Source organism: Eutrigla gurnardus, assembly GCF_963514095.1.
Source record: "Eutrigla gurnardus genome assembly, chromosome: 6".
NCBI classification, from domain to species: domain Eukaryota; kingdom Metazoa; phylum Chordata; class Actinopteri; order Perciformes; family Triglidae; genus Eutrigla; species Eutrigla gurnardus.
This window is the reverse complement of record NC_139920.1, coordinates 1,746,082-1,772,317: the sequence shown is the minus strand read 5'-3', so window position 1 is coordinate 1,772,317 and position 26,236 is coordinate 1,746,082. Positions and strand designations below refer to the sequence as shown.

General features: G+C 43.9%; 1 protein-coding gene across 1 annotated transcript in view; it reads right to left on the bottom strand.

Moving 5' to 3' along the window:
- The window catches only part of LOC311015254 (inaD-like protein), a gene marked incomplete at its 5' end in the record, with an annotated part of 107,144 nt that overhangs the window by 61,250 nt on the left and 19,658 nt on the right, over positions 1-26,236 (bottom strand). The window contains 4 exons of the mRNA XM_084012383.1: positions 380-445; positions 890-970; positions 1,758-1,850; positions 3,856-3,940. Of these exons, the coding sequence (XP_083868509.1) occupies positions 380-445; positions 890-970; positions 1,758-1,850; positions 3,856-3,940 (325 nt within the window). The remainder of the gene's footprint in view (positions 1-379; positions 446-889; positions 971-1,757; positions 1,851-3,855; positions 3,941-26,236) is intronic.

Below are 26,236 nucleotides of genomic sequence, written 5' to 3'. Positions count from 1 at the left end.
CGGAGTCAACCACGCAGCCAGCTCGTCAAGAGCAATTAGGGTGAGGCGTCTTGCTCAGGGACACCAGGCACTCAGCTAGGAGGAGCCAGGGATCGAAACAGCAATCTTGCGGTTACCAGCCTAGCTAATGCCCCCCACTCGTGACAGCGATCACCGAGCTGTTTGGGATCGAGGGACGTACTGCAGCCTGTTCAAGGTCAGGTGGAGCTGGAGATTGGTGGTCTTCTTCCTGATGTGCAGTCCCAGTAGTACTGCAAACTGGACCTCAAGAATGAGACGATCACAAAATCTTTCTCACTGCTGGGTGACTCCAGGTTTCACATGGGTGTGGTTACCACTGTGAACTCAGATTATTTGTCTACTAATGTAAATGCATTACCTGCTGCTCCAGCAATGCCTTTGGAGCCTCAGGCTCATTTTCTGGAGAATCTGCAACTTTGGGCCTCTGCATGAAACACATGCACACACATGCACACACCCATGCACACACACACACACACACACACACACACACACACACACACACACACACACACACACACACACACACACACACACACACACACACACACACACACTTATTATCAGCAACTGAGAGTGGTGGAAAGTACATTTACTCAAGTTTGCATCACTGTACAGTTTTTAAAGGTATTTCTTTGAGCATTCCCATGTTCTGATATACTCCACTATATCTCAGAGAGAAATAATGTACTTTTTACAGCCCTGCACTTACATTTTCAATACAGTTGTACATTTACTTAAATAGTATTTTGAAAGCAGGATATGTACTTGTAACAGAGTATTTTTAAGTAGTGGTATTGTCCTACTTTTACTGAAGTAAAATATTTTAGTACTTCTTCTACGGTGTGTGACTGTATGAATCAGTTACCTTTTTAGATGTATCATTCCCTCTCAGACTCTTGGGGCAACAATTCCTGTTGTTCTTTTCGCCTTCATCACTCCTTTTGTCCTGGTCAACAGACCACATATCAGTTTATACTTTCAAATCACTGTGAGATGGCCTGAAAATACTGGTTCCTCCTTCTTTAGTTACACCCTAAACCAAAAGTTTACAAAATATGATGTTTTCTTATAAATGACGCACTTTATACAAATACAGCTGAAACAATTAGTTATATTTTTACAGTATGAGTACTTTTCCTGAAGTAAAGGATCTCAATATTTCATCAGCCACTAGCCCTTGAAAATCTAAGGGGAACAAATAAACAAATGCATCAAATCACTCGCAGTGCAAAATAATAAAATGCTGGTATGTTTGTTTCTTCCTTGCCTTCTTAAATGTTTTTAACATGTGACACAGACTCAGCTGATCTGATACTAAAGGGTATATTTTGATCTCTTACTGTCTTAAACCTGGACTGAGCTGGATGAAGCAACTTTTGGGTGTCAGATCTCAGTGAAGAATAACAGGGTAAAAGATCATAAATGTGTAATGAAAGCTTTAAAATTAATATTTAAGTTCTTAAGCATGCAGAGAGCCGGTGAAATCCGGACAGTATAGGGGAGAAATGTTCTCTGTTTTTTTGTGTTTGCTTGAAGCTTTGTTGCTGCAGCAGTGAGGCAGTTCATTAATGAAGTCACAGCAATCAAGTCGAGAAGGAATGAAGATGTGTTGGCTGGTCTGAACAATGATCCATCATCCACATTTACATTTGATATCAATGTGAAGAGTTAAGATATCAAGAGAATTCAGGATGCAAATATATTTCAATTTAGAGCTGCAGATTTTTACTGACTGGTGGGTCACATGACGAGAGGAGTGCCAGGCTGCAGGGGGGGCGGAGTCCGTCTGTGGGCACGGAGATGTCGAGAGGAGCTGGACAGACAGACTGACAGAAAAGAAGAGAACACATGAAAGTCAGTTTGCAGGTGCTTCTCCCATCCTCCACCTCCATTAATATGTCTTTAATCCAGACTGACTCTCAATAATTAGTATGTCAGCCGAAGGCGAGAGAAATCAAATGATGTGCTTCTTAACTGACAGTGTGTGTTGGGTGTCAGGCTAGTTAATTACTTTTAAACCAAAAGATAAAAACTGCAATAAAAAAAGAGAAATTTCGGTTTGCGTCGAGATAAAAACAAAAAGATCTTAAACTCTTAAAAGGTGCCGTGTGTGGACAATCAGGCCAGGTGTTTCCCTCTGCTTCCGATCTTTATGCTCCAGCTCTGTACCTCTGTAACATACATGAGAACAAATACTTATGTTTTAATGTCTTACACCTAGAATTCAGTTCATCATCAAGTTCTTGTCTGGTGATTCTGCATCATCTGGACTCACATGGGGAAATCAAAGTCTCTCATTATGGCTGTGTCTGAAATAACTCACTACTCATGAGAACTATGTTGTTGTGCTGTCTGAATATTTAGTAGGAATTATTATAACCTATATAATGGACTCATAGTATCCCACATTTCATCTTGAAAAGTAATGTACAACTGATGGTTACTCGGGCTGCACGGTGGTGTAGTGGGTTGCACTGTGGGTTCCTTCTGTGTGGAGTTTGCATGTTCTCCCCGTGTAAGCGTGGGTTCTCTCCGGGTTCTCCGGCTTCCTCCCACAGTCCAAAGACATGCAGGATGGGGATACGTTTATTGATGACAAAAAAAAAAAAAAAAATGTCCCATAGGTGTGAATGTGAGTTTGACTGGTTGTCTGTCTCTACATGTCGGCCCTGTGATAGACCAAGCATTGTATACCTGCATGCAATGTACGGAAGTAAAATGACGGATGGACAAGGGGAGAGAAAGAGCATTGTGATTGAGACAAATCCATGAAAGTAATATAGATATATATATATATATGTATATATATATATATTGTACGTGTGCAGAGCATCATAACACAGATGGTCACAAAGGACTTTGTATTTGTTCATTAATTTAGGAGAATAAGCAAAATGCCTCCATATTAACAACGACAGCATATACCTCTTCTTTTGTTCTTACCTTTTACAATAAAAGCTGACTGTTTTTTTTTTTATGTCTGTATTTATTATGGATGATCCACCAGCCACTGTCGATCTGATTGTAATTTGTGACTGAAGTGACATCATTACCAAAGCGGAGAAAATGAAACCAGGAGTGTCCCAAACTGTTCTTACATTTTGGCGATGTGCTCATTAATAGTACTCCATGTTATCCTCTAAATAGTCCCCTAAATAGTCTTCTATATAGTCCTCTGTATAGTTCACTGCATAGTCCTCTACATTGTCCTCTATATAGTCCTTTACATAGTCCTCTATAGTCCTCTACAAAGTCTCCTACAAAGTCTTTGATATAGTCCTCTGTATATTCCTCTACATAGTCCTCCATATAGCCCTCTGAACAGTTCTCTATAAACTAATTTACATAGTCCTCTATATAGTCCTCAACACAGTAATCTATATACTCCTCTGTATAGTCCCTCATATAGTCCCCTATATAGTCATCCATGTAGTCTTCAACATAGTGATCTATATACTCCTCTGTATAGTCCCCTATATAGTCCTCTACCCAATCCACTATATAGTCCGCTGTATAGTCCTCTATGTAGTCCTTTACATAGTCATCTATATAGCCTTCTACACTGTCCTGTGCTAGTACTCTCCATAGTCATCTGTATAGCCGTCTGTATTGTCCTCTACATTGTCCTCTATATGCGCCTCTATTTTGTCCTCTATATAGTCATCCACATAGTCTTCTACATAGCCCCATGTATAGAGTAGGGAGTGTTGAATGAACACTAACACAACCTGCGTCCACACAGCAATCTGTTTATGTATGTTCTCTGGAGTTACAAAAGGACAGAAGTATGTGGACATGGTTGTGTGTTAGTGTTAAAGTGTGTGTTGTTACCTCGGGGCTGACAGGGCTGAGGACAGGGGGAGGAGGGGGAGTCGAGAGAGGGGGGACGGCCATCTGGTCTATAGCATCCTCATTTCTAGAGAGAGAGAGAGAGAGAGAGAGAGTTTTTTCTCTTCATTGAGGAATAACTAATTTTATCATCAATGTACACACGTCAGCTTGCTGTTCAGTACAGTTTTGGTCCTTGTGAGAGAGCAGATCAGTAACAGAACTGCAGAGGAGCTGCAGACAGTTTTAGCTGCGACACCACTGCAGCAGAGCTGAAAGCACAGATGGAGACCTGTGTAACATTCTTATCACTTTAACACCCAGTCCTTTCTGTGGAGTTTTGAAGCACTTCTTAAACAAAAGTTTCTGTTGAATAAATTAGGTAGGTCCGTGATAGGTCGATAGGTAGGTACGTAGGTAGGTATATAGGTAGTTAGGTAGGTACGTATATACGTAGGTAGGTTGGTACGTTAGCAGGTAGGTAGATAGATAGGTACGTAGGCCTACATACGTAGGTAGGTAGGTAGATAGGTACGTACATACCTAGGTAGGTTGGTACGTAAGCAGGTAGGTAGGTAGGTAGGTAGGTAGATAGATAGGTACGTAGGCCTACATACGTAGGTAGGTAGGTACGTATGTAGGTAGGTAGGTAGATACTGTAGATACGTAGGTAGTAGGGTTGTGAACGATAAACCAATGCGACCGGATTTTCGGTTCAACAAGTGAGACATACGGCTGCATAGGTAGCAGCCTCCTCAATCGATACGAATTATCAATGAATTCCTCGATGAATCGGTTATAGAGTCATGGATCGGGTATCGCAAGACTTTGAAGCGGTTGGCGGCATTACACCAGCGTCTCGAAAACAACGCGAGAGCTGAAGCTGCCCGCGAAACGCCGTAGCTGGCTAGCTTGTATGAGTTATAAACAAGGGACAACACGGAAAATGGAGGAGGTGGAGAGGCGGGCGCAGCACAGGTAGGCGGGTGCGACGCTGCCGTGTGACCGCAGGCACTCCACGACCGCACGTGAGAGATGGATGGCTTTGAATGTCAATCGCTTGTCTCAACTTGCGCCACAATAGGCGGCTGCAGCACGGGTAGCGTCCACGACACTGTCCTGTGACCGTCATCCAACGATTCAGCCAGACTTTTTTTTGGTCCATGTCTAAAAACAAATACATTGACATGTGATTTTGTTGTTCTGGTTGTTTTTTTTGCCAGTGCCATACAGCCACAATGCTTGGGGATATGTGATATTTCACATTTTTGAAAATAAACCATTGTACTGTCCCTTAAATAGAATTGGCTTCTTTATTTTACAAAATATCTACAACAAATATTAACCGTAGAATCAAATCGTATCGTTCTTACACTGTATGGAATCGATTCGAATCGAATCGGTCTGTAATAAAAGGATATCGTTTTTGAATGGAATCGTAACCTGTGTATCTAGATGCATATCAAATCGTTTATCACAGGAGAGATGTGCAACCCTAGTAGGTAGGTAGGTACGTTGGTAGATAGGTAGGTAGGTAGGCAGATAGGTATGTACATAGGTCGATAGGTAGGTAAGTAGGTAGGTAGATAGGTAGGTACATACCTAGGTAGGTAGGTAAGTACATAGGTGGGGAGGTAGGTATGTACGTAGGTAGATAGGTAGGTAAGTACGTAGGTAGGTACGTAGGTAGATAGGTACGTACGAGGAGTCTGAATGTCGGTGATGCGGTCCGCTTGGACACCCTGTTTGCGAGGGCTTTGACTTATTAGGGTTTCTCTGTTTACAGTCTGTCTGTAGCGACTGCTAGCCTGTTTTTGGACTCTTTATAAAATAAATTACTCAAAGCTCTGTTAGGAGTTGTAGTCTTATTTCTCATCAGGTAATCATAAACCGATTTCCACCGCAGTACTTACGTAGGTAGGTAGGTAGGTACGTTGGTAGATAGGTAGGTAGGTAGGTAGATAGGTAGGTAGGTAGGTACATAGGTAGGTAGGTATGTTGGTAGATAGGTAGGTAGGTAGGTTGGTAGATAGGTACGTTGGTTGTAGTCTTATTTCTCATCAGGTAATCATAAACCGATTTCCACCGCAGTACTTACGTAGGTAGGTAGGTAGGTACGTTGGTAGGTACATAGGTAGGTAGGTATGTTGGTAGATAGGTAGGTAGGTACGTTAGTAGATAGGTACGTTGGTAGATAGGTAGGTAGGTAGGTAGATAGGTAGGTATGTTGGTAGATAGGTAGGTAGGTACGTTGGTAGATAGGTAGGTAGGTAGATAGGTAGGAAGGTAGATAGGTAGGTAGGTAGGTACATTGGTAGATAGGTAGGTAGGTACATAGATAGGTAGGTAGGTAGGTACGTTGGTAGATAGGTAGGTAGGCAGATAGGTACACTGGTAGATAGGTAGGCAGGTAGGTAGGTACGTTGGTAGATAGGTAGGTAGGTAGGTAGGTAGGTACGTTGGTAGGTACATAGGTAGGTAGGTATGTTGGTAGATAGGTAGGTAGGTACGTTAGTAGATAGGTACGTTGGTAGATAGGTAGGTAGGTAGGTAGATAGGTAGGTAGGTATGTTGGTAGATAGGTAGGTAGGTACGTTGGTAGATAGGTAGGTAGGTAGATAGGTAGGAAGGTAGATAGGTAGGTAGGTAGGTACATTGGTAGATAGGTAGGTAGGTACATAGATAGGTAGGTAGGTAGGTACGTTGGTAGATAGGTAGGTAGGCAGATAGGTACACTGGTAGATAGGTAGGCAGGTAGGTAGGTACGTTGGTAGATAGGTAGGTAGGTAGGTAGGTAGGTAGGTAGGTAGGTAGGTAGGTAGGTACGTTGGTAGATAGGTAGGTAGGTAGATAGGTACACTGGTAGATAGGTAGGTAGGTAGATAGGTAGGTAGGTAAGTTGGTAGATAGGTAGGTAGGTAGATAGGTAGGTAGGTAGGTAGGTAGGTAGGTAAGTAGGTAGGTACGTTGGTAGATAGGTAGGTAGGTAGATAGGTACACTGGTAGATAGGTAGGTAGGTAGATAGGTAAGTTGGTAGATAGGTAGGTAGATAGGTAGGTAGGTAGGTAGAACTTGAGACTTGAAAACCGTAGTCCGCAAACCAATGGGTGACATAACGATGACTACATGCACTTCTTCTACACAGTTAGGGCTGGGTATCGGTACTCATTACCTTTCAGGTATCGACCGAAACAACCCGATACCAAGTAGTATCGAAACTGCGCCTGTCAAACGATACCTGCATTCGGTTCTTTTTGTACCCAGATCAAGAAAAAATTACTGTTTCTATGGTTTTGCTCGCAGCCAATCACCGCAAGCGTTCTTCGATTCAATGCGCCGTGTGATTGGTCTATGGTCCACCACCGCAACAACAATAATTGTATGGCGGTAACCCCTCCCATCTGTGCTCTTCCGAGCTCTATCGTTCTCCCTCGCAGCCTCCCATCTCCCTCTTATTTTATGAAAATAGTTCAGCGAAATGTGTTTCTGAAAACATTTTAGGCTAAGCTATGTAGTTGCTGAATCTGTCTTTATTTTAGATCGACAACGCTGATGACCCCATTCCGTGAGCCTGTCGGGAATGCTGTAGAGGGCAGGTACAATGCCAGGATGTCCAGGGCAGTGTTGCCAGGTGTACGATAATTATCGTATTTGTACGACAATTTTGCCCTCTGTACGATGTACGATCAATAATCCCAAAAAAGACCAGAAATACGATAATTTCACCATTCCGTGAATGTGTGGTTGTAATTGGTTGTAATCCGCCTGTCGCAACTGTCTGTCGGAGTTTTTTTGTGAATCTGAAGGCGACTTGTTATTTTGGTTATGACGGGTGTACGATCATTTCCCTCAAAATACGATAATTTTATGTCTCTGGTACGATAATCCTACATTTCTCACCTGGCAACAGTGGTCAAGGGCAAGGTGTGTGGTGGAAAGAGCTTTTGGGGTGCTGAAGACAAGGTGTGAGGAACACGATTATTGTTTGTTTTTTGTCAGTGGTGGAGTTCCAACACACCCTGAGAGCGTTCATCTATTCTAATGTTTCCTAGTTAAGTTTTATTATTGTATTTCATGTTCTGTGTATGTTACATTTGTTTAACCCAAGCGTCTAGTGTTAATCTCTACTATATAACTAGTGTTAATATTACTACTGTTAATACTATTACTGTTAATATCTGTAATGGCCAATTCTGTGTTTTTTCTTTTTTATCACCGTGGGTCTGGGCTCGGTGACGCCTACCTGCGCACGGCTGCAGGTATTTGAGAGGCTTGAATGATTGAGTGCGGGTTGGGTGAAGTGTTGGGCGGGTGGACAAAAAAAAGATTTTTACCACACACATACACAAATCGCAGGCAATATGGAATGCTTTGGAGATGGAAGATGGAATGATTAAGAGCTTTTGTGTTTAAATGGAATTTTTGGAATAAAACCCTGGAACTTAAACTGTGTTTGGTGCGTAAGTCTTCAAGCTGAACCCACGCCGCCCACGGCCTTCTTTTTTGGAATTTTGGACGTCGACGAAGGCCGCTACACTAAGTAAAAATCTTTTTTTGGGGATTTTGGGCAACTTTTCTCTTCTTAATTGGAATGCTGGAAGTTTGGAAGCCGAATTAAGAAGGCGCTTTTTTTTGCTATTGAGCCGCAACGTCGGGACGGACCTAATTTAATTGTTTAAAAACTTGTAGAGAAGAAAAATCAGAGACTTTTCTGTTTGATAACATTCTTTTGATTTTTTCCTAACGGATTTTGTGTTTAAACATTATGAGTGACCAGGAGTCGGAGCAGGATGAGTTGGAAAAGGAACAAAGACTTTTGCATGCGATTAAAACACGGAGAGGGAAACTCTGCGCCCTGACAAGAAAGAAGAACGAAATGAATGGCTTGGTTGATAAGGATGAATCCATGCTTGTGGTACAAGAGCAAATGGAAACTTTCCATCGTCTGCTGAAGGAGTTCATGGAGCTGCAGGTTGCTGTGCAAAGTCTACTGGAAGAAGAGGAAAGAGAAGCGGATCACGCAGACTGGTACGAACCCAAATTAATAAACTACAGAGAGTTTATCAGTCTGATCGAAGCGCGGATAAAATGTGAAGAAGCACCAGGTGCTGCTGATTTGTATCATTTGAATGTTAACGCTTTCGACCCCGCATTCTGCCAAAGTGATGATGTAACTCCGGGCGACAGTGTCTCACAAGCAGCTCATAATGTACAATCCAATGGCTCTAAAGCATGCAGTGGATCTTCCAGTACTTCTAGAAAAAGCAAAGCCGCTACTGCAATAGAATTCCAGGCTAGGCTAGAGCAAGCAACTCTGCAAGGGCAGGCAGAGGCTTTAAAGGAAAAGCATGCGCTTGAGCTGGAGGAGGCTCAGTTAAAAGCTAAAAAAGAGACACTGGCTGTGAAAACAAAGTTGGCTATCGCAAGGGCAAAGATGCAGGTGTTTGGAGATCAATTAGACACGCCGAGAAGCGCAGTGTCCACGTCCTCTTCATCTACTAAATTCATACCTGCTGGACCAGTTAAAAGGCAGATAAAAGTTTCACCAGCTCCTATTCCTCTCTCTACTGTTGAGCCTTCTACTTCAGCCGCTCCGCCCACAACGCACGCAAAAAGTAAAGTTAAAACCCGACATCTCCAACATAGCGTCAGCAGTAACAGCAATCAAAGTGATTTAGCTAAAGCAATGCGCAGGCAAAATGAGATAACTGAAATGCTAATTAAGCAGCAAAGACAGTCACTTTTACCCCCCATACAAATACCCATTTTTGATGGTGACCTGCAATTCAGATCTTTTTTAAAGGCATTTGAGCAGGGCATTGAGACAAAAACCGATGATTTGCAGGACAAGCTTTATTATTTGGAACAATTTACTTCCGGACAGCCCAAAAAACTGGTGCAGAGCTGTATGCACATGAACCCCAAAACAGCACTTGGAGAGGCTAAAAGACAGTTGGAATGGAACTTTGGAAGCAGTGTGAAAATTACTGCTGCATTCCTGGATAAGGCGCTGGATTGGCCAGTTCTGAAAGCAGAGGACATCATGGCATTAAGATCATACACATTCTTTCTGAGAACAAGTTACAATACAATGGAGGAGGCAGGATTTCTTGATGAATTGGAAAACTCATCACACATGAAGGTGTTTGTCTCCAAGCTGCCATTCCGACTGCGTGAGGGCTGGAGAATGAAAGTGTGGAGCATCCGAGAGGAACAGAAACGCAAAGTGGAATTTAAAGATCTTCTCAACTTCCTGGAAAAACATGTGAGTGCTGCAATGGATCCTGTCTTTTGTGAAAGTCAAAACTCAAAAGTAAAAATAACAATGTCCCCGAAAGTAACGTCATTAGTCAAATCAGCTGGAAAAGTCAAAAGCAGCAGCTTTGCCACCTCTGTTGCTCATGTGTCACAGCAGAGTGACATGAAAATACTCTCAAACCAGTCCAGTCAACAGACGACAAATGGTAATGAAAGCCTGTGCCTGTTTTGCAGCAAAAGCCACATTCTTGATAAATGTAGAGCATTCAAAAAGAAACCAAACAAAGAAAAGGTTGAGTTCCTAAAGAGCAAAGGTGTGTGCTTTGGATGCTTAACGAAAGGACACATAAGCAAGAACTGTCAGGAACGGCTGACATGCCACACCTGTAGCAAGGCTCATCCAACAGTGCTGCACATTGAGCCAAAAAATCAAACCACTCCAACTGTGCATGGAGCAGCACAATCTGTCTCAAATGCACTTGTGTCTTTGGATCCTGAAGGCTATACTGGGGCCGGTGGAAAGGAATGTTCACTGTCTGTTCTGCCAGTTAAGATGAAACTAAACGAAGGAACAAAAGTGATTGAGACATATGCTTTTCTCGACCCAGGCAGCTCAGCAACGTTTTGTACCGAGTCTTTAATGGCCCAGCTGCATGCACCTGGACAAAAGGTGGGCATATTACTGAAGACGATGGGGCAGGAGAAGCCTGTGACAAGCTATAAGGAAATAGCTGCTTTGAAGGACAATAACTATTTGCTGCTACCTGATGTATACACTCAAAAGTCAATCCCTGTCACCAAAGACAACATACCCAAAAAAGAAGACCTGAAAAAATGGCCTTACCTAAAAGAAGTGGAAATAACGCCAATTGATGCATATATTGGACTGCTGATTGGTGCAAATGCTCCCAAAGTGCTGGAACCCTGGAAAATAGTAAACAGTGAGGGTAACGGACCCTATGCTGTCCAGACTCGTCTTGGGTGGGTTATCAATGGCCCACTCGGTCATGATGATGATGGCGCTGCTGTCCCTGATGCTGCTGTGCAGGTGAACCGCATTTCTTTAGGCAACCTGGAGGAAATGTTAATCAGGCAGTACAATCAAGATTTTGTGGAACAACATTGTGACGAAAATGCTGAAATGTCTGTGGAAGACAAACAATTTATGGATATACTGTCAAGCTCAGCGACTCTCAATAATGGTCACTACTACCTGAAGTTACCATTTCGTGATGCTGATGTGAAAATGCCCAACAACAAACAAGTTGCCCAGCAGAGGGCGCAACACCTGTTGAAAAGGTTCAAAAGAGATGAGGCATTTTTTGAGGAGTACAAAAGCTTCATGCAAGAAGTTAGTTTGGAAGGGTACTCAGAGATCATATCACCAGATCAGTTGGAGCATGAAGAAGGAAAGGTGTGGTACATACCGCATCATGGAGTGTATCACCCCCGCAAGAAAAAATTACGTGTGGTGTATGATTGTGCTGCTACCTTTGCAGGAACCTCATTGAACAAACAGCTCCTCCAAGGGCCTGACCTGACAAACACCCTGCTAGGCGTGCTCATCCGCTTCCGTCAGGGTCAGATAGCCCTTATGACCGACGTCAAAGGGATGTTTCACCAAGTCAGGGTGGCAGAAGAGCATGTTAACTTCTTACGCTTTCTATGGTGGCCCGACGGTGACATTACCAAAGAATTTGCTGAGCACAGGATGTTAGTCCACATCTTTGGAGCAGTGTCGTCCCCCAGTTGTGCTACATATGCTCTGTTGAAAACCGCTGAGGATAATGAACATCTGTATCCAGAGGAGGTTATCAGCACAATCAGAAATAGTTTCTATGTTGATGATGCCCTCAAGTCAGTCGACTCCAACGAGCAGGCTCTCTCTCTCTACCAGAAACTCACTGAGGTATGTGCGAAAGGAGGGTTCAAGCTCAATAAATGGATATGCAATAACCGCTCTGTTCTATCTGAGATCCCTGAAGCAGATTGAGCCAGTGGCGTGAAAACACTCGACCTGAGCCGGGACCAGCTCCCCATGGAAAGAGCTCTGGGCGTCCAGTGGGATGTTGAACAGGATTCCTTCACCTTCAGCATCCTGAACAAACACAAACAGCTGACAAGGCGTGGAATTCTGTCAAGTGTGAGCTCCATTTACGACCCACTGGGCTTTTTAAGTCCAGTCATCCTTCCTGCAAAACTGATTTTGCAACATCTGTGCAAAATGAAGTTGGGGTGGGATGAGGCAATACCACCAGAGATGGCACAAGCATGGCAAAGGTGGGTGGATGACTTAAATCTGTTACACACATTTAGTGTAAGAAGATGTTTCACACCCAACGAATTTGGAAAGACAAAAATGGCACAGCTGCATCACTTTTGTGACGCCAGCGAAGTTGGATTTGGTGCTGTATCATACCTGCGTCTAACCAACAGCAAGGAGGAAGTGTGTGTTGCCTTTGTTACAGGTAAAGCAAGAGTGGCACCACTTAAGCAAGTCACCATCCCACGCCTGGAGCTGGCTGCAGCAGTTGTAGCGGTGCGCCTGGACAAGATGCTGTCTAAACAACTGGAGTTCAACCTCAGCAAGTCTGTCTTTTGGTCTGACAGCATGACCGTCCTGAAGTACATTGCAAATACAACGACTCGCTTTAAGACGTACGTGGCTAATAGAGTTTCAATCATTAGAGCTCTCTCCACAGTCTGTCAGTGGAGACATATTTGCTCCAAGCTGAATCCTGCAGTTGCCGCATCCCGAGGTGTCAAAGTTGGCCCCTTCCTGAAATCCGCAACCTGGATTATTGGTCCTGACTTTCTCAGAAAAGCTGAGTGTGAGTGGCCTGCAAGCGTGGATGAAGCATCGCTCCATTTGGATGCTGACCCAGAGGTGAGGGAGGAGGTCTTTTCCTACGCAGTACAAGCTGAAGAGGTATGCCCCACCACTAAGCTGCTGACATACTTCTCCAGTTGGACCAGGCTTAAGAGAGCCGTGGCTTGGATTTTGAAACTGAAAACCATTCTAAGGAGGAAGCTGAAACAAATTATAAACCCTGGAAATCAAATGAATCAGAAAAAGAAAACATGCTCACCACTCACAACTGATGACCTGTCCTTGGCAGAGGAGGCTATAGTGCGCTTCGTACAAAGTAAACATTATTCCAGAGAAATAGCTGCATTGAAATCTGGTAGCGTGAAAAAATCTAGTCACCTGTACAAACTCGACCCCGTTGTTATTGATAATGTGTTGAGAGTGGGTGGCCGGCTGAGCAGGTCAGCTTTACCTGAGGAAACGAAGCATCCTGCAATATTACCAAAAGAAAACCATGTCTCCAAACTCATTCTGCAGCATGTAAACTGTAAAGTCGGGCACAGGGGAAGAAATCATATGCTCTCCACTCTACGACGACAGTACTGGATTCTTCACGCAAATGCAGCGGCCAGAAAAATCATCAGAGAGTGTATGGTATGTAAAAAGCAGTGCCAGAGACCAGGTGAGCAAAAAATGTCTGATCTTCCTGGTGACAGAGTTTCAGCGGATTCCCCGCCATTCACACCTAGACTACACCTAGACTACTTTGGGCCCATAGAAGTAAAGAAGGGCAGAGGTGTAATCAAAAGGTATGGGGTCCTTTTTACATGCTTAACTTGTCGTGCAATACACCTGGAGGTGGCACATTCTCTCAATACAGATTCCTGCATAAACGCCATCAGGAGATTCATCTGCCGCAGAGGGCAAGTGGAAGAAATCCGGTCGGATAACGGAACCAACTTTGTCAGCACAAACCGTGAGTTGAAACAAGCCATCCTGGAGCTGAACCAAAGTAAAATACAGAACACTCTGATGCAGGATGGTATTAAGTGGTCTTTTAACCCTCCCTATGGAGCCCACCATGGTGGTGTATGGGAACGCTTGGTTAAAGACATTAAAAGAGTACTATGCTCTATAACTAACCAGCAACTCCTAGATGATGAAGCCCTGCAGACAGTCTTCTGTGAAGCGGAGGCCATACTGAACGACCGTCCAATCACTGCCTCCTCTGAAGATCCTAATGACATCGAGGCCTTGACTCCCAACCACTTGCTCCAGCTGAAAGGTAAACCCGTCTTGCCTCCAGTTTTATTCAAAGAAGAAGACCTGTATGCTAGGAGACGGTGGAGACAGGTGCAATACATTGCAGACCTCTTTTGGAAGAGGTGGAGGAGTGAGTACCTTCCCATGCTGCACGAGCGGCAGAAATGGAACAAGGTTCGCAGAAACTTTGCAGTCGGGGACGTTGTGCTGGTGGTGGACGATTCTGCACCCAGAAGTTCATGGCCTATTGGGCGCATCATCGAAACCATGGCAGACTCCAAAGGGTGCGTTCGACGAGTTCGTGTGAAGACACAGACCAATACCTTGGAAAAACCGATCAACAAGATCTGCCTCCTGCTGGAGGTAGTATAAGGGGCAACAGTGATTGTTTGCCTCCAACTGAGTCAAGTTCTAGAACCTCTGACTCTCCACATTACAGATTCACTGACCTGCTGTACACGCACACACGCACACACACACACACAGTCCACACATTTTTACACAAACCATTATGCACACATCTGGAAGAAACATTTGAAGATTCAAGAAGAAGAAGAGGATTAATTTTTCTTATTTTTTGGACTAAAAGTTTTTGTATTTGAAATCATGGACTCTGAAGCCTTTGTTTAAAAAAAAAAAAAAAAAAGGGGGGAAACTTACGTAAGTATTGAATCATGCATGATGGGATCATACAATTGACGTAGGTATAGTAATGTGTTATGGCCATTCCATTTATAATTACTTGTTTCAAGAATTAGGGGCCGGAATGTAATGGCCAATTCTGTGTTTTTTCTTTTTTATCACCGTGGGTCTGGGCTCGGTGACGCCTACCTGCGCACGGCTGCAGGTATTTGAGAGGCTTGAATGATTGAGTGCGGGTTGGGTGAAGTGTTGGGCAAACAGTGTGGGGCGGGTGGACAAAAAAAAGATTTTTACCACACACATACACAAATCGCAGGCAATATGGAATGCTTTGGAGATGGAAGATGGAATGATTAAGAGCTTTTGTGTTTAAATGGAATTTTTGGAATAAAACCCTGGAACTTAAACTGTGTTTGGTGCGTAAGTCTTCAAGCCGAACCCACGCCGCACACGGCCTTCTTTTTTGGAATTTTGGACGTCGACGAAGGCCGCTACAATATCACTACTGTTAATATAACTAGTGTTAATACTACTGTTAATACTACTACTGTTAATCTCTAGTGTTAATATAACTCGTGTTAACATTACTACTGTTAACATAACTACTGTTAATACTACCACTGTTAATATAATTACTGTTAATATTACTTCTGTTAATATATTATATATTATATAGAACCCAAGGGCCTGGTCTGCTCGAGATCTCTGCCTTAAAAGCCTGTTAAGGCAGTTTTTTCTCGCCATTGTGACGCTGTACCACTTGCTCCTGGTGATGTTGTGATTTTGAAAATCTTGAGCATGTTCGTGTCCTGAGGTAACTTCCGTTGTGATAAAACTCTAAAAATCACATTGAATTGAATGTTCAAAAAGAATAACATGTGATACTGCAAATCCTTTTTTACTCTCCATTTTTTTTTTTTTTTTTTTACAAAAGTCTCCAATAATGTCATTAACTGCTCCTCCCTGGCACGACTCTCCCTCTCTCTCGACGTTCCTCTCTGCTTCGGCTTTCCATCCACTCTCGTCCCTCCTCTCACTGTGCCTCCTTTCTTCCTCTCTCTCACGTTCCTCTCTCCCTCTCTAAACAGACGTTGCTTTTAACCTGTTACTTGCTTGACTTCTTCACTGGTTGTTGTGTAGTTCTAATACAGTACTAAAAAGATGCAAGCGCAAATATTTTGTATGCTTCTCCTGGGGGGTTAAGCCCCCCCTGTCTTTAAATCCGGAACTGCCAGCTACGTTCCTCCAGGATAAATCTTGATCCTACGAAGATGTCAAATGGGAGGCTTCGCTATCTTGCTGTTCTTGCTTATATTAAAGTTGAAAACAATCTTATTGTCTATTTGATATTATTCTCAAAGTTATCAATAAAGCATTCTTATACGTGTGAGCAACACTAACGCAAGGGAAACTTGGTTACGTGGTTAACAAAAAGTTACAAAATATAAAAGTAAATGTAGACGTGTATAAAAAGTTGCGTTGCCCGAGTCAATAATCTTTAAAAGCTGGTGGCCATATTTTTACAAGAGGAGGGTTTCTGCTTCTCCGCCAATCCAAATAAATAATTCAATAGTTCACCATGTTTTCGTTTTGGTAAAAGTCTTTATCTGGTTATGGATGGATGTTTAAAACATATAAAAAACTAACTTTGATCAGTATTAGTACTCCAGAAAAGTAATATTAAACTTCCATAATGTAGTTTGACGTAAATAATAAAAGACATATGTGTCTCCACTCCCTCCCACTGTAAAGAAATTAGATAAAAATCTGGTGGGACACGTGCCCGAACAGATTGAATGGGTATTTTGTCCTGACTAGTGAGATGAGTAGAGATGTGATTGGGCCAACCCAGTCTCAGTATGGAAAATGAATTAATGGGTTGTTGGCCAAAAAAAAAAAAAAAAAAACCCAACAACATTAAATCAGCCTCAAGATGCGTCAGCCCACCGTATACCAGATTACCAGTCCAGTTTGTCTAGCAGTCTAATTCATTCATGTGTAAAATAACTGGAATGCCCCTTCAATTTAATGAATTCAGACAAAAATAAATGAAATGGAAAATTGTCTTCTGCCCTCCAAACTTTAATTTCCTTTCCGTCATTTTATCTATTCTGGTCCATCAGTTTTTCCATCCCTCCTAGATTAGCAGTTATTGTCTTTGCCCAGTTACTGATCCTTCCCCAATTACTGTTAATGTGTCCTTGGTGAAAGTTAAACTGACAGGAACCAAGATGGGTGTTACTTCCTGCATCAGTCCTGCAAGACCGACACTGTCAGCCAATCATCCAGCTGAGCAGGTTAATTAGTTTAACATTCACTCTACAGACCTGCAGCTGAGGCTAGCTCCTTGCTACAACATCCGGATTTATCTGTTGTAGAGTCCTGTGAGTGCAGCCAAGTACATAAACACTGTCCTGATTGTGGTGCTGGAGGACAGATCAAGAGGTCATGTAAATGTAAAGGGTCTGTCCTCTGAGGGGCAGGACTGAGATGCATATGCGACTAAAAATTTGTGAAGTGCTTCTAAAAATGTTCTGTGGTCACACCGGTGTGCCTTACATTTCGCTGGTCTGTCTTGAGTAGTGTAATGTTTTTTTCCCCATCAGCATACAGCAAAAAAGGAATACCACGGTCTGAGCCAATTAGAGGCAGAGTAGGGGCTCTGACCCCGGTATTCTTCTTCTCTGAATGTTGGTGGGAAAAAGAAATCAGGCAGCCTTACTATACTACGTGTGAACCTGTAGGCTATCCTGCTCCTCCTTGAGAGACCAAAATGAAGAGAACTGCAGATAGTTTTTTCGTAAAGAAAGGTGCTCCGCCCATAACACCTGTCCCAGCACAGACATGACATCATCGGCAGAGTTAACTGCTTCACAATCTCTCTCCCCTCCCCTTGCGCTGTATGATGCCACCACATCCAAACAGGCCAAAGTATATGTTTTGGCTTGTCCAATTTCCATGGCTCACATATGACAAAACAGCCAACATCACCAGTGCCTGGCTGGGAACACTGCCTTGCTGTCGAAGCATTGACGTTCCGAATCAGAACATTAAAGCTGTATTCTACGGTTTGAACCCCCCCCCCCACACACACACACACACCCCTCCCTTCTGAGCTCTATCGTTCTCCCCTCGCAGCCTCCCACCTCCCTCTTATTTTATGAAAATAGTTCAGCAAAAGGTGTTTCTGAAAATGTTTTCGGCGAGAAATAAGCTATGCAGTTGCTGAATCTGTCTTTATTTTAGATCGACAATGAATGCTCAGTTTGAAAGATTATCGAGAGTTTGCGGGCGGCGCGGTCTCTGGAAACTCGCCGCTCCGCGACGGCATTACACGGCTTCTTACATAGACAATGAATGGGAACATTCCCTCCGCTATGAACTCAGGCAGGCCGTTTAGCTTCCCGGTGTGTCCGGGAACTATAAAGAAAAGGTATAGTACGTGTGTTATTGTTGTGCCAAAAGGTGCAGTGAAACACTTAGGATGCAACTGCAAGTTGCAAGTGGAGCCCTGGAAACCAAGGTTCTGCCCAGAAACTTTAGCAGTACACTATTACTAACATGTGCACCAGAACAAGTAAAACAAAACATATTAATTATTTTCAATTCCATACCATAACATGCTGTTCTCCTGCTGCACTGTTTTCTTAGATTCTAAAGCACTTCAACTCCTAAAGCTGTCCCCTGGATCAAACATGGAGGTCTGATCTGGACATTAGATGCTGTTGTTGGCGCTCTCAGAAAAGTAATTTGGACACCATTTTAAAAACTACTTGTTCGCTGTGTGACTGAAGCTGTCTGACTATTTGATATTTGATTGCTTTAGAAACCAATAAAACTCCACTCCATTAGTATTATTACACAGTAAGCTAGATATGCAGAGGTATGAACCAGGCTGGCAGTAAGACATTTTGTTTCCATGGCAATGCACTTATGCTGAGGCTCCTGCCCCCATCGACATCCCATTGCTCATTGCCGTGGCGACCTTTATCCGGAGATAAATCATTCAGCGGCCCGTGGACACAACTTTAACGAGATTTTGTCACCTGACTGAACACCGACCGGATTCAATCAGCCGGCAGAGAAAAGAGAAACCGTGACATCGTCATAAGAGGAGGAACCTGTCTGGTGAGATATCAAACACAAAAGTAGTGGTGGGCATAGATTACTTTTTTTAATCTAGATTAATCTCACTGTAATCTTGGAATTAATCTAGATTAATCTAGATTAAAATGGCTCATTTGAATTCTGCCGAAGGCATTCATAATATGTGTGTGCTACCTAAATAATGACTAACTAACTAATTCCGCATTGCACAAGGTGCAAACAACCTTAGTCTTGTTGAGGTTTCCATTGGAAAGCTTCTTAAAAATACATTTTCCCTGAAGCAAACCCGGCGGCTTCATAGCTGCATCCATGTCAGCACGTCATGTTTGATGTGGTAATTTCACAGTAGGCATACACAGATTCGAAGTCTGACTCGTTCTCGCCCCCTACAGTGCAATTCGGCCAGGTATACATCCGCGTTAAAATATCAAGGTGAAAGTCATCATAGCTTGCTTAGTAGGGATGCACCGAAATGAAAATTCTTGGCCGAAACACAGAAAGAAATATTCCAATTATTAGTACCATTGCATTTAGGGCTATGACTGACTAACCTCACTAAAATCAAGGCATTGCAATTCAAAGAATAAATCAATTACAAAAGTCTGAAAATATTTATTTAGCACTGACATTACAACAATGCACAGTATATAATAAAAATCTAAATAAAATGTTTAATGTCTCATCGAACATATCAGACAAGGGTGCATGCCCCTCATCTGGCGCAGAGAGATGAGTTTTTTCTTTCTCCTTCTCCTGCGCTTCTCCGTCTCATCCCACATCCAAGTAATGATCTTTACAACCCGGATCAAGCACAGTCCCGAGGAAGTGCAGAGGAGCCGAATAGATCTCAGTGAAACGTCCACATAGCAGACATGTTGGCGCTTATCCAGACAGCGTGCGCTGGCCGCGGTTTTTGTTTGCGTCATCACAACTTTCTGATTCGGCCGTGTTGTTTCGGTGAAAAAAGTATTTCGGTGGTCGAATATTCGGTGCATCCCTATTGCTTAGTATAGACCCAGCTCCCAACCCAACTTTGAGAATAGATTAACGGCGATATTTTTTTTATCGCCCACGTTAACGCTGATAACGGCCCACCACTACACAAAAGCTTTGCTTTAGTAGAAAACGGACCCTGAGGGAATTATCGGAAGAACTACAACATCTCTGTTCAGATCTAATCACATGACACCTTCACCAAAACCTAAATAATTCTCATGATGATCTGACTATGAAATGAAAATGGCGGCAGCATGATCAGTGGAAAAGTGATAGTGGAAGATGAGTTTCTGCACTTTATCTCGGATAAAATGAGAACTCTGCCGCACGTTGAAATTGTTTTGTTGGACGCAAACAATTTCTCCTCTGAGTGGTTTGAATCGTCCAAGCGAACGTTTGAATTGTGCCCAACAAAACAACGCAACACCAAACATAAGGGTGCACAGAAAGACACCAATAACATCAAGGACTGTCTGAAACTGCTTAACGAGCGTGGTGAGAGTATACCGGTTTGACTTGTATTTCCTGGATGAACTCCCACCCGTTGGCTTTGGCAACATGGATGCCTCAGCCTTGCTCAGTAGAATGGAGCGCCTGAGCCGTGAGGTCTCTATGCTAAGGGGAGTTGTGGAGTCCCAGTCTAATGTAAGTGAAAATCTGGGACTGGCGACCACTGCTCTGGAGCGCCGGCTGACGGATATTGAAACATCCCATGGATCTCGTCGGGCCTGCGAGGGTGCGTCGGGAACCAATCAGAATGGTACACCGGGTGGACTACCGAGCAGTGTTGTGCAAGTTCACACTTTTCATGAACTCGTTCAAAGTTCAGTTCACACATGTTCAACGTGAACTGTTCACGTTCATAGTTTACCATTTAAACTCTGAACTAGTTCAAAGTTTTTTCGGCGTCTGGTTTGTTTTGTGCGTGAGCCGCGAGCGATCGCGTCAATTCTGGCAGGAAGTCACACAAAGAAACACGAGACAATCGTCAATTTTCTAAATAAAAGCAATTTTCGCGATTGACAAATGCGATCATATTTGTGTATCTAAACAGAGTAGAGAGATGAAAACAAACACACGGTATACCATACTACCATACACTCTCTCTCTCTCTCTCTCTGTCTGTGTGTGTGTGTAGAGAGACAACAGACAAATAAAAGAAGTGTAGGCTACAAACTTCTTGGTTACAGTAACATGGCGTATTAATTTAATGAGGTTATTTACTTGCCCATGATGAAAAAAATAGCTCTGAATGAACATCAGCTGAGCAGAAGCGCTTGTCGACCGTCGCGGAGAAATACGCGTCTGGTCTGGACTGGGGGGCAGCAGATCGCACGCGATTTTGGTGGGCTGCGGCACGCGGCGCTTCAGCGGCGCCGCGACCCGAGATGTGGAGAGGAGCGCTGCGCAAGCCCCGCGTGCGCGCACACAAACTCTGTGAAGAAATCCGAGTGATTTGCTGAACTTATAGAAGAGATACTATGCTGTTTCTAAAGTGCAAGCAGGTCGCGTCACTCGACTCATCATGAGAAAAAAAAATCGGTAACGTTTAATTGGACCGCAACATTGACGTTCATCGTTCATTTCACACAATCTGAACTAATTCACGTTCAAGTTCTTTATTTACAAATGCGTTCCGTTCAGTTCAAAGTTCACAGAAAAATGAACGTGTTCAATGAACACGTTCTTTTGAACTCGTTCATGCACAACACTGCTACCGAGAGACAGCACAAAGCAACAACCGGGGGAAGTCGCGATCCAGCAGCCACTGTCTCCATTGTGGTCTGCTGTCCTCAAGGAAGGAAAGCAGAAGACTCAGAAGCCCATAAAAGTAACTGCAGCCATGAGCTCGAGATCCCAAAATCGCCCTAGGAGGGAGCAACGCAAGCTGGTGAGTGTTTTTGCCACTAGATTCTCCCCCGATCTCGACGCCAACTCCCTGGGTGCCCACCTGTCCGCGAAATTGGGCAAACCTGTAACGTGCCGAAAGTTTGTCTCTACGTGCAACAGATTCAGCTCATTCCATATCACCGCAGAGTGCAATTAAGTTGCTGACATGTACGACACACAATTCTGGCCGTCGGGTGTATATGTGCGTCGCTACTTTGAGGCACGTAGACCAAAAATGAACAGTGTAAGCCCACCTGCGCGTGTCCTCGAATCGGGTACACAAGGAGAGGAAAGCCCTGTAAATGCAATTGCACCTGTAACATCCCAGGGGAGGGAAGGCCACGCAGATCATGATGATGAATAAATGACTGGAATAAATATAGTATCATATAATGCGTGAGGCCTACGTGTTGGACACACTGAAGCAGACAAAGCGCGCCGCTTTGTGGTGGATAAACTTTTAGAGTCCTGTGATGTACTGTGTGTTCAAGAGACGTTTTTACCCAAACACGATCTAGAGAGTCTGAACTGCTTACATAATAACTTTTTCGGAGCTGGTGAATCCACTACGGACCTGAGTACTAGAATAATACAGGGCAGAATTGCTGGCGGTGTTGCTATACTGTGGCACAAAAAGCATGACCAACTGGTTAATGTGATTAGACTAGGTGTGGACTGGGCCATAGCACTTAAGATCTCTTGTGGAGATAAGGGGCCCTAGTTTCGTACACCAGGCGCAGTCGGGGCGCAGCGCACCTACGCGACGCTGACGGGGTGTGTCCGCCTGGACTTTGCAAGTTTCGTGCACGGCGCAGGCACACCTCCTGTCACTCCTACCCCCGCAAGAGGGAAAGAGGGAGGAGAGAAGGCGTGAGTGGGAGACGAGGAGGAGGAGACAAGGCGTGGAGTGGGATTAACACAGCCGATTCAGATCTTCACCAATCAAATGAGCTCCTCTCCTCACCTTTAATGCGCCAGGCGAGGTTCAGTGCAAGTTTCGTCACTTGACAACCCAATGACAGAAGCAGCGCCGCCTCCCACCACGCGCATCACGCACTGTGCGTAGGGCACCAAGTGCTGAGGGGGCACCAAAAATATTATGAAAAATCATCATAGTCATAATAATTATAATGCCGATATTATATCACTATAGAAATTGTAGGCACATTTTAGGCATGTCTATCACAAAACAGGGTCAGGGCGCACAGCAGTAGACATAATGGTGGCGAGAACCCGGTGCCTGCACGAGCTGGCCAGGTCATTCATCTTCATCATCTGCGCTCCACAGCTGCATTGGATTCCCCGTCCAACACCAGAACGGCGGGACACCGGGACTTCGCACGCCGCTCAGACCAGCTGCAGCCCCAACTCCGGTTCCAGCTCGCGGCAAAGTTGTGCGTTTCTCCACGGACACGGACAATAGGCTGCCGAGGCGCGAGATCAGGCACGAGCTGCTGTATTTTTTTAAAGATTTTTTCAGGCATAGACGCATTTTATTAGCAGTGGATAGATATGAAAACCAGGAGAGAGAGAGGGAGGTGTGACATGCAGCAAAAGACCTTCGGACGGTTTTTCGAACTGGGGTCGGCGGCGTATGCATACGTGTAACATACATGGCATGCGCTCTAACCACTCCACCACCTGCGCACCCCTAAATCACTGTTTTTCAGGTGGGGGGCATCATAAAGGTTTCTGCTTAGGGCACCAAAATAGCTAGCCTCGGCGCTGGACAAAAGACAGCAGCAGCAGCAGCGCAAGACAGCCAAACTTTTCCCAGGATGAAACTGATGTTTTGGTCCGAGAGGTCCAAGTTTCAGCTGTGTTAATTCAGTCAGGCTGAGTTTCCGTTACGCGTGCCATCCACCTTTGATGTGACGGGACAATCTATATAGATATAAATTCACATGTTGATTCAATTAGTTGCATTAAATAGTGTTTGTTGTGATTATTTATTGCATTGCATTTATTACTTCTGCTGCGCCAAGCTGAATATGTGACGCCTCCCCCTGCTGTGCCACCACACCCATCTCGGCGCAGGCGATCCACCAAACTGCCAAACTGACCGTGCGCAAGGCTGCACTGGTCGAAACTTGCATTGCGCCAGCTCCGCCACCCTGCGCCACCCTTCGCTGCGCCACGAAACTAGGGCCCAAGAACTTTATTGTCTTGAACATTTATACACCTTATGAGTGCTCCCAAAATGAAGATGAAGATGAATTTCAAAATGACTGTCTTTTATTATCTTTTTTATACAAGATAATGCCTCTATCTGCTTTTTTATTGTGGGCTAATTTAATGCAGATGTCTCTGATAACCACTCTGTTTTTGCCAAACATGTTGTGCAGTTCTGTTCTGATAATGGCTTGATTTTATCTAGTAAAGTGCTTCTGCCTGATGACGGCTACACTTATATTAGTGATGTATGGCACAGTGGCACAGTCAACCACCAAATCCTCCTCTCCACTCTGGCTGAACTTGGCATAACTGACTCTGCTCTCACCTGGTTTACATCATACCTGACAAATCGCACCTTTCAGGTCACATGGAATGGCTCTATGTCCAAACCCTGTTCTCTGGACACAGGTGTCCCTCAAGGCTCAGTATTAGGACCGCTTCTGTTCTCACTATACAACAGATCACTAGGTTCTGTTATCACATCGCATGGATTCTCCTACCATTGCTACGCAGATGACACCCAGCTGTTCCTCTCTTTTCCCCCAACCTCTGACACTCACATTGCAACTCGCATCTCGGACTGTCTGGCTGACATCTCTGTCTGGACAACTGCACATCACCTCAAGCTTAACCTGAATAAAACCGAACTCCTCTTCATCCCAGGGAAAGACTGCCCTCGCATGGACCTGTCGGTCACTGTCGAGGGCATCACAGTATTGCCGTCGTCAACTGCGAGGAACCTGGGTGTAATCCTCGATGACCAACTATCCTGCACCCCCAACATCACTGCTGTGGCCCGATCCTGCAGATTAGCCCTCTACAATATCCGCAGGATTCGCACCTTCCTCACAAAGGATGCAACGCAACTCCTGGTCCAAGCACTGGTCATCTCCCGCCTTGACTACTGCAACTCTCTCCTGGCCGGACTCCCGGCCTCTGCGATTAAACCATTGCAGCGTATCCAGAACGCTGCAGCACGCCTTATCTTCAATCTACCCAAATTCTCCCATGTGACCCCCCTCCTCCGTGACCTCCACTGGCTCTCTGTTGCAGCACGCATCCAATTCAAGACGATGACACTGGCCTTCAGGGCCATCAATGGAACGGCACCCATCTACCTTCAAACACTGGTCAAACCTCATGCCCCAAAGCGAGGCTCCTCTACTTCAGCTGGCCGGCTGGTACCACCATCGCTGAAATCAAACAAATGTCGCTCAGCAAAGTCCAGACTCTTCTCTGTTCTGGCGACTCAGTGGTGGAACGAACTCCCGACTAATGTCAGGACAGCAGAGTCATTTGCCATCTTCCGAAAAAGGCTCAAGACTCACCTGTTCAGACTTCACCTCGACTCTACATAGCATGACTCACTAACATCCCCCCCCCCCAAAAAAAAAAAAAAAAAAAAAGAACCCTTACCTATAGCACTCTGATCATAGCACTGTTGCTCTTGAAGTACTACTTTACTCAGATGAGGACCTAACACTATTTTTAGCTCTTACTTTATCGGCAATGATACGTTGTGGTTTCTTTGTTTCCTTCTTTTGACAAATGTACTTATTGTAAGTCGCTTTGGACAAAAGCGTCTGCTAAATGACCTAAATGTAAATGGCACACCACCTCATGGTTAGACCACTGCATCTGTACAGCTGATGCCCATGATTCAGGCTGTTAGGGTCAATTATGAATTTGCCACTACAGATCATTGATTGATATGGACTGTGTACCTGCCCAGACATCTGTTGATAATAACTTGAATATGTGAATAATAGCATCGGATACAATGCTCAGTAATATATATGTACCAAGAGATGCCATCTCATGCCATGATATTTCATTTCATTTCATTTCATTTTGATTTATTTCATTCATGGTTCTCACATAGTTGCACATATACATAGTGTACACATTTTCACCATGAATGAAAAGGAGCAGGATGAAGAAAAAACTTAGAATACCTGCCCCTCTCTGTTGTTACAAATTTAAATGGCTTACTTCAACACCAATATTATTCTCTGTTTCAAAATATTAAAGATAATGAAACATAGCAATGACAAAAACAAACAAACAAACAAACAAACAAAATAACGGTAAACACCACTCGTCTATCTATCTTTTTCTTTTTTTCCCTTCTTTTTCTCTTTCTCCTTCTTCTTTTTTGTAAATACTTATCTTTTCTTTTTTAAACATTTTCTTAAACTGAGACATACTTGTACAACTTTTCAATTCCTTGCTTTGTGAATGCC